Raw genomic sequence first — 16,933 nt, forward strand, 5'->3', positions numbered from 1 at the left:
TCCTACTCTAGGAAACCAGATTAAAGATCTATCAGCATTCCTTGCAAATTCAAACATTATTACTTGGACGGATTAGACACCATAGAAATAGAATGCAGGTAATTTACATTCAACACCATAGAAATATTGTTTGAACTCAAACAGCATAACCACGAAGAATCTGGTTTTGTAATTAAAATCTTGCAAGGGCTTGTCTGTCAAAAAAAATACAAATTTCATACATTGCAAACCCGACATAAGACACATGCCATTGGTGTCCCTTCAACGAAGCCAACATCATCAAGTTAACTTGCAGCACTGCACAATGCAACATCTTTTTCTGCCCAATCACAAATCAGAATAAGAAAAAGAAAAACCAAAAAATCATTGTATCTTATGATATTTATGAACCAATATGAGGACAAGTAGGCCTTTTGACTATTTAACAAGTTTGAAGTATAGGATAGCAATGATAGCAACAACCAGGACGAGCACAATGCAGCCAATGATCCACTTGTTCTTGTTCATCCTTCTAGACATGTTTGTCATAATTTTCTTGCTCTTGCCTATGTTATCATCCACGCCATGAAGCTGCAAGTGAGCATATAACCATCAGTAAATCAAAGAGAAACTTTCACCACTACAATTCGGAGAAAAAAACAATTAATGTTGTTGTTCAAAGTTTTAAAACAACGCTGAGTTGATATTAGCCACGATCCAACTATACACAAAGTAAGTAAGCTATTAAGAATCAACAAAAAAAACCTTTTGGACCTAAAACATGGACGACATATCGGGCCCACCTTTACTTGAGCTGAAATTCAACATTTTTATTTATTTAGAAGAATGTAAGCACAAGAACCAAACTTTCATAAACCATGTTAGGAATTAACAAATCCAAAAGCTTAAGTTGTTGAGTGAAGCCACGAGAATGGTTTTTAATTTCCAACTATAATATTAAAGGAAACCCAGATGTCGAAAATTGAGAGATATAAGAAATAGAACCAAAAACTACTACTAGATAGTTGGCATGTAAACATAAAAAATTAGAATGATAAAATTCCCAAGAAATTTCCAGCATAAGCCATATAGAAATTACTATAGAGCAAATCAAACATGTTCTAGAAGAACCAGAAACTCATAATCATGACCAAGAAATAGAAAAGATTACCGTGTTATGAGCATGCAGTAGAGATTGTCGCTGTGAATGCAAATCTTGGAGAATAGAAACACCTAGCTCTTCGGTTTCCAACATTGTTCTCCTACTATCCTTAACTCGTTCACCAGTCTTGTTCAACCTCTCAGTTGATGTCATTAATCTTGTTCTCTGATCAGCTGATACCTAATGCAATCACAAAGGGGATCATCAGATTGTTTCCTCATAGTATTTTCACAGCAAAATAAATCATGTACAAGAGCATAAAAAATGAATAATACCGTCATAGTATCTGCCATGCCTGATTCCAACAATTCATCCCGTGCAGAAGGATTCAAGTTTCCAGATACAATTTTCTTAACTTCACTTTTAAGGTTGTTTAGATCTGATTTATACTCCCGCAACTTAGCAAGAAGTACGCCCTTGATATTTGGCTGTAAACTTCTTGCCTCAAGGTCCATTTTTCGAATCTACAAATTCATTAAAACAACTATATTAAAATCCTGCAGAAAAAATAAAGCCATCTTTCTGAAAGGAAGAAAAATAAAGTACCAAAGCCTCTGCTTCATCAATTCCAGCCTTTACTTCCGAAACTTTTTGCTTCTTTTGCTCTGCAGATTAAACAGAAAACAACAAAATTATAGTTACATACATAATTCTAAGAAAAAAATCATAAGATTTAATTGTTCCTATAGCTAATGCTTCAAAAATTAAGACATTCTTTCATGAATATGTTAAACTCAGGGATTTTTAGTGAGTCACCCTTGTCATGTAAAATGCACACTATGATGAACACCTTACAATGCTTCCACCAATCAATTGACCAAAAAGAACAAAAACAAGGGCATCAACCATGATTGGGTGGGGAATGGTTTTTGGGGGGAAGGGGGAGTCTACAGTTTCAACTTCCAATTAATCTTCCAACTTGAAGAAACAAACATGGCATAGAGATTCCAAGGTCTGACACAATAGTAAGGATGAAGAACAAAGAGAAATTAGATAAATTTGGGAGAGGTGATGTCTTATAGTCCTAAAATTAAGAGTCTCAGAGTCTACTAGAATGATTTGGTCCAAGACTATAAGACATCACCTCTCCCAAATTTATACTTTTTTTTAGATAGGCACATACTTTCTAATAAAAGTTTCACATACTGAAAAGTCATGACAGAAGAGAGAATTATCACCCAACATCGGCAATTGGTTATGGTTGAAAACTAGAGTAGAAAATAAATAGAAATAATCAAGTTAACAATCCAAGGAAATGAAGGGTGGGAAACCAAGAAACTTGGAGGGTTTCAGGAAATCTAACAAAACCCTGACAACATGCTAAAATGTTGAATGATATTACTAATGGGTTATGACAGTAGTCATAGAGAAATTAGGAAAATCAAGGGGTATTAGGCCAGAGGATAAAAGTTTGATTGTTGTTGCTTGATAGCTATCAAAATCCTGATTTAAATCCCAAAATCGTCGAATATACGATTTTACTGAGCTTCACCGATCCAGATCGCGTATAGAATCCCGATTAATGTAATGGGCTTGGGCGTTTGGCCCAAAACATGTGTAGATGACACTTAAAAATTATTATTTTTTAAAACAAATTAACCTTTTTCTAACCATACATTGTTTTTCTCCAAAAATACCCCATTTTTTCTAACCACATCCACTCTTTACCTCAAAAAATACCACTGTTCTAGTATTACTATGTCTATATATACTAGTATTATTATTTTTTGGTAAGATCCCTCTATCTTGCTTGCAATTTTAAGTTTTACAATCTCGTTACCCTCGATTCTACAAAATTAATTGGGTAAGATCCTTCAATCTTGGTTGCGATCTCATGTTTTACGATCTTGCTACCCCTGACAACCTTTGCTTCCGCTTAAAAGCATTCGCCAGGTGTATTTATAGCATCAGGTGTTTTTATAGCATTTATATGGGAAAATGCAAAAAAAAAAAAAAAAACAATAATGTCTCCAATCCTGACCAAATAAAAATAATAGGAGCTAGAGAGATTTGGAAATAACACGACAAAAATTAGTTGGATGTTATTTTGATAACCAGAAGCTACACATCAATACTTTTTCGGAAGGAGATACATGCCAACAACTGAAAGGGTCCTAATTCATGCTATATGCCATTATCCAACTACCCAAAGTAAGTCAAAGAAAGGTCTAATTGATAATTAAATTTTGGGTTAATAGTGCTTTACCCCCCTGTAATACAGGTCATTTCCGGTTTTACACCCTGTCAAATATTTTTTTTGATTCACCCCCTGTAAAATATTTTTGTTTTGATTTACCCCCCTAATAGGTCATTCAAAAACCAATTTTTTATTTTTTTCTTCAAAAATTCTGGTTTTTGAATGACCTATTAGGGGGGTAAATCAAAACAAAAATATTTTACAGGGGGTAAATCAAAAAAAATATTTTACAGGGTGTAAAACCGAAAATGACCTATATTACAGGGGGTAAAACACCATTAACCCTTAAATTTTTAAAAACGAAAACTCAAGCAAACATCTAATCTACAACATACTATACAGAGGGTTCTGAGGTGAACAACTGGTTACAAAAAAAGGGATGGATTGGTTTTAAAATCCAACCAAAACAAGCGGTTTTGATATGGATATGGATATGGATTTGTTATATGAATAAGCTATCCATGAGCAACCCTATGAACCCTTATAAAAGAATTTCCCTATTCTATTTTTTGGGTCTTAACCCTCTGGTTTCTAGAGAATGCAACACCGGTAATCCAAAGTTCGGACATGAGATATGTCTAGCTAATGATTGTTTCATCCAGGATTCAAACTTAGTTTTCATGAACGATTCGTAAGTGGAAGTCATTAACCACTTGAGCCCGGTCAATGGTTGTAAAATTTCCCTATTTTATACTCAATTTTAAAAATTTAGCGTATTTGTAACGTCCCCATACTACGTATCCGGATTTCATAGGTCTTAACCCACCGTTTCTAAGAAATGGGACACTAGTAATCCAAAGTTCGGTCAGGAGAAAGTAAAGTCTAGCCAATGATCGTTACATCCATTATTTAAACTCGGGTTTCCCCAAACGATTCATCTTTTAAGTGGAGCTCATTAACCACTTAAGCTCAATCACTAATTTTAGAATTTGCATATTCTATACTTATAACAAATTGAACAAAGTTACACAATCGAATGCAAAAAAATCATCACAATCATAATCAGAAACCAATAAGCATCAATCACAGAACAAAATCCATTGAAAAATCAAAACAAAGTACCTCCATTAAGAGCTGTAGCTGCAGTGCATTTTTTTGACAAATTAGCAGAAAGTTCACAGTACTGACGTTCGTATCCTTCAAACACGTTACTCATTCTTCACAATTTTTATACTCCTTCTGTTCAATTCACAATCAACAAAAAAAAAAGTTAAAAAATTATTTTTTATAAATTGGAACGTAGCGATCTAGAATCAGAAACCGAAACCCTAATTCGATCATTGTAAAATTGAATCATAAAAGTTGAGAAATGATAACGATAACGATGTGAAAAATCGAGAAGTGTGTGTCTGAGAGAAAGAGAGAGAGATCGTACGTGCGGTGGTCGGGGAAGCGGAGGTGACGGCGAAGGTTGAAGAAACGGCGGGAAATTTGACCGGAGAATGGTTGCGGAAGTTCCGAAAGGAGAAGTTTGGTGTTGGTGCGTTTTGTTTGTATGAGTTATCAAAACGACAATGTGAGTTGAATTGAATCAGCAAAAGTAGATAATTATTATTAATTAATTACTTTTCAAACTCTTTTTTTAGTCTTTTTGTGAAGGAAAACAAGTTTGTAGTTTAGTGAGTGCAATTGTGGAGACTAAGCTCTCGTAAAAATAGCGGATAGCTGATAAGCTAGCTGATAGCTTTTAGCTGATAAGCTAGCTGATGACTGATGACTGATGACTGATAAGCTAGTTGAAGTGTTTGGTAAAATTAGCGGTTCAACTAGCTGATAAATGTAAAATGACATAAAAGGGTATTTTTAATTTATAATAAAATTTATATCAATTAATATTTAAGTATTTGAAAATTCTTTATTCAAAATTTTTTTGAAAAAATACTTTAAATTTATTAACTTAATATATCCTTTATATTATATAAATATTTTCATTTAAGTGTTTATACTTTATAAAAAAATTAAGTGTAATAATAGACGGTTATTGGAATGTATTAATATTATTATTATTATTATTATTATTATTATTATTATTATTATTATTATTATTATTATTATTATTATTATTATTATTATTATTATTATATGTATTATTAACAATAATTGATAGTTACGCTAAATATAATCTTCTTGAAAAAAAAGTTTAATAATTATCATATGCATGCTAAATAGATGTAAAATATTTTTATTTAGTTCAAAATAACAAAAGGTATATTTTCATCGATGTAAAATATTTTTATTTAGTTCAAGATAACAAAAGGTATATTTTCATCAATTGTAAAATACAGCTGAAGGTATATTGATTTGCACGTTAAAAAAAGTATATTTGGTTTGTAAAAAAAAAACTAACAAAACTGACGGTATGCCGTATAAAGAAAAGAAAAAAAACAAGGAAAGACAAGTGCTTCTTTTTTTAATTTTTTTGAAAAAGAATTGGATTTTTGTTCGCAAGAGACACAGTAGTATTTATGAGGAAGTTATATTAATAAATTGTAATGGGTAAAAATGGAATTTAGTTAGAATAATAAGGGTAGAAATGGAATTAAAAGTGAGAAGCTATAAGCTATAAGCTCAAACGCTACTTGGAATAGCTTCTGAAAAATAGCTTATAAGCTCGTTGAAATTCGTGAAATAAGCTATAAGCTCATTGTAAAAAAAGTTACCAAACAGGACTTTTTTTGTCAAATGAGCTTATAAGCTATAAGCTATAAGCTCTTTTGGTGGCCTTACCAAACAGACCCCACGTTATGACTTTTTTTTCTCTTTTGTAATGGGAGGCAATGATAGTTTAATCTTGTTGGAAAACATATGAAATAAGTAAGAGTAGATTTTCTCTTGTTAAAGATGGTAAAATGGGTCGAGTTAGTTGGACGATTTGTTTAATTCATTGATTTATGATTTTAGCCTTTTAGATTGTTTCGTCATGTTTAACTCACTAAAAAAAATTAGAAAATTGATCTATTATTTTCTTTAATTACTCACAGGTAGGGGTGGGAAAAGGCCAGGCCGCCCGTCAGGGGCCTATGACTCGGCCTACTAAAAGCTCGGTTCGGCCTAGCTCGTTTAATAAATGGGTCAAGCTTGAGCTTTTTAAAAAGCCTATTAATTTAAATAGGTCGGGCTTAGGCTTATAAAAAAGCCTATCAAGCCTATTAGGTTGTACTGTTTGGAAGCTTGTTAAGTTATAATTTAAAACTCATGGTTATTTGATTTGTGTGAACTGTTAAGGCTTGCTACTGATATGCCTAAGGTCAAGTATGGTTATTAGATTATGTTTGAAATCCCTGATGTTATCAGACATGATTATTCTTGAGTTTTTATCCATCTATAAATTTTACAATTGTATTTTATTAGTTTAATTTGTATCCATAATGTTTATCTATATATTAAGTATACGTTGCACAAATTGAAATGGAAAAAAAAAATTGAAGAACAAACTCTGTTAGAAATTTGTAACACAAACTAGGCTTTTAGACAGGCTAACAGGCCAAGCCAGACTTTTAAAAAGGTCAGACCAGGCTTAAAATAAAGTCTTTGACAGGTAAAAGGCCAAGGCTTAGGACTTAGTTTTTTGACTAGGCCTAACCTATTTAAGCAAAGCCCGGCTCATTCCCACCCCTACTCATAGGTCCCTCGAAATCTTCGAAATGCCCTCTTTGAATTGTAACTTTTGATCGTTGTTTGGTTTAGCTTTGGATAGAATTGATTCTGGCAGAATTGATTCTGATAAAATTGATTCTGACAAAATTGATTTTGAGAGAATTGATTTATGTTTGGATACAATAATGTAGAATTGATTAAACAAAATGAATGTTGTTTGGATAGTTTTGATCAAAATTGCTTTTGAATGTATAATTACTAAAATGGGCATAGTTAAATACAAATAAATGGACATAGTTGAATATATGCGTAGATCAATACTAAAAGTAGAAATATTATTTAATTTAAATGAATAACTTTTTTCTATATATTAATTTAAAAAATAATAAATATGATCATTAAACCAAATTTTTTTTGACAAAATATTTGTTCTATGTATTTTATATTTTTTGATAAAATATATTTAAGTTAAATGATAATAGAGCTGGTTGCCAAAAATGATAAATATAGCGTAAAAGAAAAATACAGTAAATCTGAACGGAAAAACCGTAAAGAAAAATCTAAAACTTGGTAACTCTTGACCATAAATATTTTTCGAGGCTAACTTGGTTCATTAAATTGTTTGATTAAATTTGGTTCATCAAATTAAATAAAAACCAAAAAGAAGGAGAATTGATAAGGGATAATAAAGGAAAATAATGGGTTGTAATAATTAAAATATAAAATTTGATGGAGAATTGATTCTAGTTAATTCAAAAGTTAGGAATTGTAGCTTCAGCCAGAATTGCTTTTGGAGAAGAGAATTGCTTTTGTAAAGCTAAACCAAACATATGAGAAATTGCCTTTTCCAATTTTGAGGCTCTATAATTGCTTCTGGACTAAAAATAAGCTGAACCAAACAAGCACTAGTATAGGTGTTACGATTCGATTCTCCTTTTTTTTCTCATTTTTTGAAGGATTGGAGGTTACAAACCGATCGGAGGTTAGGACTCAATCAGTTCTTGCATTAGACTAAAACACATTTTACAATAAACACTCGTAAAGATCTCAAACATATAAGATTACGAACATTTTTTTACATTAAATGGTGGAAAAAAAAATCACTTGCCCATAAAATGTAAATAGAGATAGATCAAACGTACATAAAACATAAGTTTTTGACATATGAGCATAAAACATAACATAATGAAATGAGGGTCCCAAACTTTTAAAAACATGCGATTTTGACCCCAACAAATCAAATAGCAATGTTTTACCCCTAACTTACAAAACGTTGCAAATTGACCGAAACAAGGCTAAATTACATTAAAGGTCTTTTAAGTCATTAAATTATAACAAGATGATCATATAATTTTTTTTCGTACCACTTACGTCTTTTAAGTTATTTAACCATAACAAATTAGTCTTTTAAATATTTTTCGTAACATTTAGGTCCTTTAAGTTACTTAATTGTAACTTTTAGGCCCCCGAATAACTTACATTTTTAAGATCCGAAATCTGCCAAATTGTTATGGTTTTTAAAAGTTAGGGACCCAAAAGTGCATTTAAGCAATATATACTTAAAAGACCAACTTGTCACAATGAAATAACTTAAAGACCTTTGATGTAATTTATCTAAAAAAAGACAATTTTGACCCTCTATCTTTAAAAAAGATGCACTTTTGACCTCTTACCTTTTAAAAAAAATAGCAATTTTGGCCCTTGTTTTTTGGGAAGCATATCATCTCCTGCATTTGTCTCATGTCTTTCGCCCTGTTGGTAATATGAACCATCCATCAATTAATATGCGTTGTTGACTACTCATAGTTGACTGAAATCAACGGTCCAGATTGCACAAGACCCTCATGAGTCTATACAGGCTTCAAGTCTTATTTTTAGACATGTAACGTCTTATCAACAATTTTGCAATGTTTTGTAAAGTTAGAAGCCAAAATTATTATTATTATTATTATTATTGGGAAATGTAACCGGTGCCCCCGGGACACTGGTTAAGGAAGCAAATATAGTAACACTAGCATGGACACCCGTGCCAAGCACGGGCTAGATGGAGGGAATATTTGATGGAGGGAATATTGTGATGTATCAGGTGTTACTTAAAATTTTAGATGGAGTTTTGGTTGTATCATTATCACTTGTGTGGTTTCTCTTTATCCAAATTGTCGATCTACATCAACGTAGGCTCCCACAGAAAGCCCAACGGTGGTATCACATCCGGGTTCGACGTTGTGGGGGATCAAGAGTTGTTCTTGGTGGTGGACTACAGACACAAAGATCCTAACACTTAATGGAGAGATGTTAATGTCTCAAGTGTGAGTTAAAATTCCGTATTGTATGCAAGAGTAGATGTGAGAAACATATAAGTGAAATGACTCATATACATAATGCCTTAAGACTTTGAAAGAAGATAGGATGTGAATCTCACTTCTGTGATTGATCTTAGCTTAATGTGATAATACAATCCATTGTAGGATCCTAGCCTAATGTGATGATTTGTTTCGTTATTTTTTGAGTGTCATTTGTTTAATTTTTCATCTTAAATTGTAGTTTTTGAATGTGATTAGCTTTCATGCACAAAAAAAATAACCTTTGTCATTTCAAATTCCTTCACTTATGGTATTTCATGGGATCTTGCAATGGAAAAATGTATATGTATGATGAGTTGACAAAATACATATTCGTTAGACATTTTAAATAGATGTACATATTTTCAATAAATCTAATATTTTGGTAGCATAATTGCCCAGTAATATTCAACTTCTTCAACAAATCCATAAAATCACCAGCAATTCATTATGTTTCCTATGCTCTCACGAATAAAACGCACACTCCTTATTATTTTTTTCTCTTTTCATTTCTATCAAGTTCAAATTCATTTTTAATCTTCTTTTCTTTTATAATTTACTTTATCTCTTCTCATGAAAGAAAGAAACAAACACCCCTCTATGAAACTGCCGCCAACCCACTTTTTTTTACCATGTCGTGTCTCTGACCTTATGTGATATCTCACCAGATCACATACATAATAGTCTCACACTTAAGGGAGAGATGTTTATGTTTCATATGTGAGTTAAACTTGTGTGCAATAATATACATTGAGTAACATATAAGCAAGAAGAACAATATACCTAATGTCTTAAGATTTTACGCAAAGATGTGATGTCAATCTCACTTGTGGAGTTTCACATAGTCAAATGTGATGGTCCAACCCATTGTAGACTCCATCAGAACTCTAAACATTATAGTGAGTTAAACTTGTGTGCAATAATATACATTGAGTAACGTATAAGCGAGAAGAACAATATACCTAATGTCTTAAGATTTTACGCGAAGATGTGCTGTCAATATCACTTGTGGAGTTTCTCATAGTCAAACGTGATGGTCCAACCCATTGTAGACTCCCTCAGAACTCTAAACATTAATTTTATTTTATTTTAGTTTTTGAATTTCATTTGTTTAACTTTTTATATCAAGTATAAGTTTTTGGATGTCATTTGCTTTCATACAATTTTTTTATCCAATCAATATTATATCAAATACCTCCATATTTGGTCTTTGGGTGAACGAACATGCGAATGGAAAAATACAAATGTGTTATGCTGAATTGAAAAAGTACATGATTATTAAACATTTTATAAAGATGTGGCATTTTTTTAACCGAGTCTATTTTTTGGTGAAATATTTACTCTTAAATTTCCAACACTTTTTAACTAACCCATAAAATTGTCAGTAACTCGCTATATTTTCGATACTTCCATGGACAAAACACACTATTTTTTTTCCCTTATCATTTCTTTCATGTTCAAATTTCTTTTCATATTCTAATTTAATTTTATTGTTGCTAAATTTATTTCTCTCGTTTCATGAAAGATGGGAACACAAACTTCCCTCCACAAAAACACCATTAATCCATTTTTTTAACCATGTTGTGCCTTCGCCTAACCTTATTTGACTATCAACAAATTACAGACGCATTGAGTCTCACACTTTAGAGATATATGTTCATGTGTAAATTGTGACTTAAAGTTCCACATTATTGGATGCCAAAGTAGACGTTGAGAAACATATAAGTAAGATGACCAATACACCTAATGCCTTAAGGTTTTGGATAATGATGTGATGTCAATCACAATTGTGTGGTTTCACTTAGCCTAATGTGATAGTCCAACCTACTGTAGACACCCTTAGAACTCTCAACATTACGATAAACGGTTTCGTTAGTTTTGGGATGCCAATTATTTAATTTTTATATCAAATTTATGTTTTTGGGTGTTGTTGACTTTCATGCAATATTTTTTAATCAATCTCTAAGATATTAAATTCCTTATCCTTTGATCTTTGGTGGAATTTAACCATAGACAAACACTTAAGTGTTATGCTGAGTTAACAAAATATGTGCTTAGTAAATTCTTGGGTTAAATATGTTTTTGATCCCTATAAATATGTCAACTTTTCGTTTTAGTCCCTCTAAAATTTTCCTTCAACTTTTAGTCCCTATAAAATTTTCAATCACTACTTTTGGTCCCTATTTCTAACTTAATTTATGCATTTTTTAATGAAATTGTGCAGAAATGTGTAAAATATTCTAAAAAAAATTCCTAAAAAAATTAGAATTTTTTAACAAAACGCTAATTAAATATGAATTTTTAACTGTAAAAATTATAAAAATTCATATTAAATTCATGTTTTGTTAAAAAATTCTAAATTTTTTTTGGAGTGACTCTTGTAATATTTTGAATTTTTTTGGAAAATTTTATTAAAAAATATGAATTCTATATATGAGTTTACTTTAAAAGAGGGACCAAAAGTAAAGATTGAAAATTTTATAGGGACTAAAAGTTGATGGAAAATTTTAGAGGGACTAAAACGAAAAGTTGACATATTTATAGGGACCAAAAACATATTTAACCCTAAATTCTTTATATGTTGTTGCGTTTTTTTACCCGAATCTAACTTTTTGGTAAATTAGTTTTTTTAACGCAATCTAACTTTTTGGTAAATTAATTACACAAAAATCTTCAACTCCTTCAATAATTTCATAAAATCACTTGCAACTTACTTCGTTCTTTATAACCTCATGGACAAAATACACAATTCTTATTTTTTTTAACCGGTATCAGTTCTCTCAATCTCAAATTTATTTTTCATCTTCTAATTTCTTTGATCTCTTCTCATGAAATAAAGGAACAAAAACACACTTTTAGTAAATTACCATTAATCTACCTTTTTGATCATGTTGTACATTGGTTTGACCTTATTTGGCTATGTCACGTAATTACGAACACAGAGAATGTCACACTTGAGGGAGATATGTTATCGTGTAAAATAAGAGTTAAAGTTCTACAATGAAAGGAATAGTAGATATTGAATAAGATATAAGTGAGATGACTCACAAACGTGTGCCTAAATAATTTGGGAGAAATTGTGGTGTCGATATCATTTGTCTAGTTTCTTTTAGCCTAATGCAAAGATACAACCCAATGTAGGTTACACTTGCAATCCCGAAATTATGATGATTTGTTTTGTTAGCTTTTGAATGTCATTTGTTTAATTTTTTTATGTTAAATATTATATTTTGGAAGTCGTTCGCTTTCATGCAATTTTTATTTGTCAAGGCGATAACTTTTTTTTTATTTAACCTCTATTATTTTAAGTTCCTTCACTTTTAGTCTTTAGTGGGATATGACAAAGGAAAAACGTGTATGTGTTATGCTGAGTTGAAAAATACATGTTTATTGTACATTTTAAATTGATGTGACATTTTTAATGAGTCTAATATTTTTGGTAGAATAATTACTCAGTAATATCCAACTCCTTCAACAAACTCATAAAACTACCCACAACTCACTCGTTTTCCTTGTCATTTCTTTCTAGTTCGAATAATTTTTCTAATTTAATTTCTCTCTTCTCATAAAATAAATGAGAAAAAAAAACACATCTCTATGAAACCACCACCAAGCCACCTTTTTTATCATGTTGTGCCTCTGGCCTTATTTGACCATTTCATCATATCATAGACATAGAGAGTCTCACGTTTAAGGGAGAAATGCTAATTTGTCATGTGTGAGTAAAAATTCTATATTGCCAGCAAGATTTGATATTATGAACATATAAATGAGATGAGTAATATACATATTGTCTTAAGGTTTTGGATGAAGATGTGGGGTTTCTCATTTTGAAACACAATACCTTGGTATATGTTCCTCATCAATATTATTGGACATCCAACTTTAAATATTAATTTGTGGTTTGAAATATGCAACTGTTAATATCATTCAAGAACTCAATTGAATACCATTTGCTTTGTAGCTTTTTATTTTGGTCAGATTGACAAACCAAATCAAAGCTAATATTTTCCTTCTCGTTTTCTGGAAACAACGATAGAATAATATTGTTAAAGTGCTCAAATGGGTCCAAAGTTTGAGCAAGTATCCCTCGCTCTTGATTTTTTTGGAGATCTATATATTTTCCAAATTATTTGGATAAACAAAGTCAATAAGGGAACACAATGAATAAGTTTGATCTAACCCACTTGTTTTGGCCTGGGACTACTTTTAAGGTCTCGTGTTTGATTCTCTCTGCTGCCTTCATATCAATTTTAAGGTGTCGTATTTTCTTTTCAAATCCATGTATCAATGCTTCATTGATTTTCAATGGAATATTGAAGGATGAACCGGTTGTACGAACACCTGGAATTAACATGTAAGCTATGACCCTAGGAAAAAATGGTCAAATTGATAATAGATTAGAGCCTCGTAAGTATGTGGATAGCAGTTCAATTTCTGCCTCATGTGTATGGAAAATATTCGGCTGAGATGAGAGAACTCGTCTTATGTATCCCACAGGTTTTTCAACTAAGATTAGTCAAAGCTAAGCGGTGATGTAAGCTTTATACCAATTTCATGATAACTCGAAAAAATATCAAATATAAAATTAGTTACCAAACTTAATTGATACATTTAATTAGTATATCTAATAAACATTAAAAATCAATATTTATTATTATTAATAATAATATAATAATAATAACAATAATATTTAAAAATTGATAATTTCAGCAAGCATTTATTTTGTATTATTTTCGACCAAAAATTTTCATCAATAAGTTAATCGATTGTTAGAGCATCCACAATGGACCTCTCCTTTTGGTTGCTTAAATGAGTCTCTATGTACATGTCACTTGCTCTTATAATTAATACTTAATAAGATTTAATCTTTCAAACTCTAGGAGTATATATGTTACCAGAATAACTCAAGGACTTTCTCTTAGTTCGTTCCTTTTATTTTTCTTTTGGTTTTCTTTACTTTTTATTTTCTTGTTATTTACTTTTTTCTTGGTTTGGTGTTTGCCCCTCAGCTTTTTGCTTAGCTTTATTGAGAAGGTTTTGGTCCATCCCCCAACTCCTTTTGTTCTTGTTTCCTTTTATTTATGCATTTATAAAGTGATGCAGCTGGTTCATAATTGAACCCCATTGAACTAAAAAAATAAAAAATCTCTCAAACTCAACACTTCAAAAAATATTAAATGGGTCTTAGTAATAAATAATTGTTGTGCATTTTATATTAAATGTGTAGTTTTTTTAATAAATAATAGTTGTTTTCAATAAGAAGATACTACTTTCAGTTGCTTTAACATGTGCAATATTGCATCTAAAAACCCATAGGTCTAGCCACTGTATATGTTCTACACCTAATTTTCTAGTTCTATCTAGTGGAGGTTCGGTTTAAAATTAACATAAAAAAAAATACACATTTGTTGGCTAGTGCCCCATTTAAAATAGATATATTTTGATTAATGTGTATATACACTCTTTACAACTTTGTTTGTATGAGAGGTAGTACAATACTTATATTACTGAGTAAACGTGTTTTATTCAAAATATTGATTGTTATAATGATTTTTTTTAAATTACCATTTACATGCTCTTCAAAGTCAAATGAGGTTTGGGTTTTATCATTTTTTAAAAGTGAAAACGAACCAAACTGAATCGATGGTGTACAGTTAGGTTCGACCAAAACTGCATTTAAATAAAAGAGGAATTCCCTCAAAAAATAAAAGAGGAATTTTTTTTCTTCAAATGTTTGTATTTATTTAATACTGAAAATAAAATATATGAAATTCCGTGAGAACACATATTTCAGAAATAAAGTTGCAATAAAAATTTAGATTTTTTTTTTAGCAAAATTCAGAAATAATCATAGTAATAAAATTCAGAAAAACTTTTGCAACGTAAGAATCTAGAATATGTCAAAAAAGAAACTTAAGAATCCAGAAGAGAAGCTGCAACAAAGAAAAATGAAACCCTAATTCAAAATTCTTATAATGTAACACTAATCCAAACAACACAAAGAAGAAAAATAAACAAAAGCCTTAAAAAGACTAAAATACACACTTATTACATATGATTCGTGGTATAAAATGAGTAAATGATAAATTACCAAAAAAACTAAAGTTTGGCCCTGACAGTTAATATAGGATGCACGACCTTGAACTGAATATATAGATAGGAAACTACTTTGTTCTCAATATTATAAAGGTCTCTGCAAAATAATGAACACATTGTAAACAAAATCGATAAAAGAAATTTCAATAATGTTAAGTTTCCTCCCAATTAGAAGAAACACAACCAAACTGGAAGGAATTAAAGTCGATTAAACTTAGATATACTTTAGTTATAAATCCGATAAGTTCTTTGTAAATTTGAGGAACATTGAGTAGCAATATGGTCATCCACAAACAAATATATGGGAAAATAAATATGTTACATTAATAGCAAAAGAAATTTAATGAATAAGATCATATCGTTATATGATGAAAATAATGTCTCAAATGAAGCATTTTCAAAAATGATATATAGTAGACAATTATTTGGAACAAAATATAAATCATGAGAGAATTGGAACAAAATATAAATCATGAGAGAAGATTCAAGATCCCTTTCGTTTATGCCTTTCTTCAGCTTCAAAATCAATTTCTCAACAAATTATTTGATAACTAACATTCTCCCTCTTATTTTCTCCTGTACAACTAAAAATCCAACTATTAGCAATAAAATCCTAAACCATGGTCACAAACCATGATGAAGGGGAACAGTCTGATGCAATCAACAATAAAATTTGATGAAATTGTAGGAACTAAAGGTGTTCTTGATCTTCTTACCGTTCTCAAAACCATTTTTGAAAAATAGGAATAGTGATGAGAATAGGATGAGAGATAAAGATCTGAGCTATTTTATTTCCTTTTTGTGACAAAAAGAATCATTACCTTTCACTATTTTATTTTGGTTTTAATTTGATTTTAATAGGTGAGAAACAATTCAACGATAGTCTTGAATTAGACCAATTGTCAACATTCTTTTTTAGGACTGTTATAAGTGTTGAATAATTTGAATTTTTCATTAATTGGCAGTTGATAGTTTCTTGTTTGATTTTTTTTATGGGCAGTTTCTTGTTTGATTTGATATCAGGCAATTAAATTTCTAGATATCATTTTGATCATAATAATAAATCGAATGATTTCTTAAAATAGAGGCAGTATATGGAAGTATGTGTTGAGACTGAAATACCAGGTGCTAAGCATATACCATGTAATGGAAATTTGAATTTTTCTAGCATTAATTAGCCTGACATTAATTAGAATGAGACTATAACATGCCACATGTACTTTTGAATGAAAATGGTTTCACTTGTTTATATTGTAGATGTAGATGTAGATAAGGATACGGATAGAGATATTGATAGTTTAGCCGAGATTGTTGTCTTTTTTTTAATATAATTTTAAAATAAATAAAAAAATATGGGTATGAAATAAAGGCAAATAAATATTATCGATGTTGATGAGTGACTCAAACAACCATAAGTATGTGTTTTATCATGCAATTTGTAAAAAAATTAACAAAGAAGTTTGAGTATGTGTTGATGGCAAAAATAAATAAATATGGGGAGATAAAAATGGAATGCTTGATTAGGTGATAAAGAGTATTTGATGCATGTGAACTAAT

At 30.5% G+C, this 16,933-nt stretch overlaps 1 protein-coding gene across 1 annotated transcript; it reads right to left on the reverse strand.

The window, feature by feature from the left end:
- Positions 1-146: 146 nt before the first annotated feature.
- On the reverse strand, positions 147-4,861 carry LOC146912524 (vesicle transport v-SNARE 11-like). The gene is made up of 6 exons (XM_085722093.1): positions 4,714-4,861; positions 4,401-4,517; positions 1,688-1,746; positions 1,417-1,605; positions 1,151-1,321; positions 147-570 (listed from the first exon to the last, which is right to left on the reverse strand). Exons 2-6 carry the CDS (start codon positions 4,492-4,494, stop codon positions 418-420), a joined length of 666 nt encoding a protein of 221 aa, XP_085578219.1. The 5' UTR covers positions 4,495-4,517; positions 4,714-4,861; the 3' UTR covers positions 147-417.
- Positions 4,862-16,933: the final 12,072 nt, after the last annotated feature.

This window comes from Medicago sativa, chromosome 6 (assembly GCF_051527215.1).
Source record: "Medicago sativa cultivar Bolivia chromosome 6, Bolivia_mono, whole genome shotgun sequence".
Lineage (NCBI taxonomy): Eukaryota > Viridiplantae > Streptophyta > Magnoliopsida > Fabales > Fabaceae > Medicago > Medicago sativa.

What these genes read in the sequence shown, in the direction of transcription:
- LOC146912524 (XM_085722093.1), bottom strand. Translation starts at nt 4,494, where the DNA reads ATGAGTAACGTGTTTGAAGGATACGAACGTCAGTACTGTGAACTTTCT. An exon ending in TTGATGAAGCAGAGGCTTTG is followed by an intron (nt 1,606 to 1,687) that starts GTACTTTATTTT and finishes ATGAATTTGTAG; the next exon opens with ATTCGAAAAATGGACCTTGA. An exon ending in TACTGCATGCTCATAACACG is followed by an intron (nt 571 to 1,150) that starts GTAATCTTTTCT and finishes GCTCACTTGCAG; the next exon opens with CTTCATGGCGTGGATGATAA.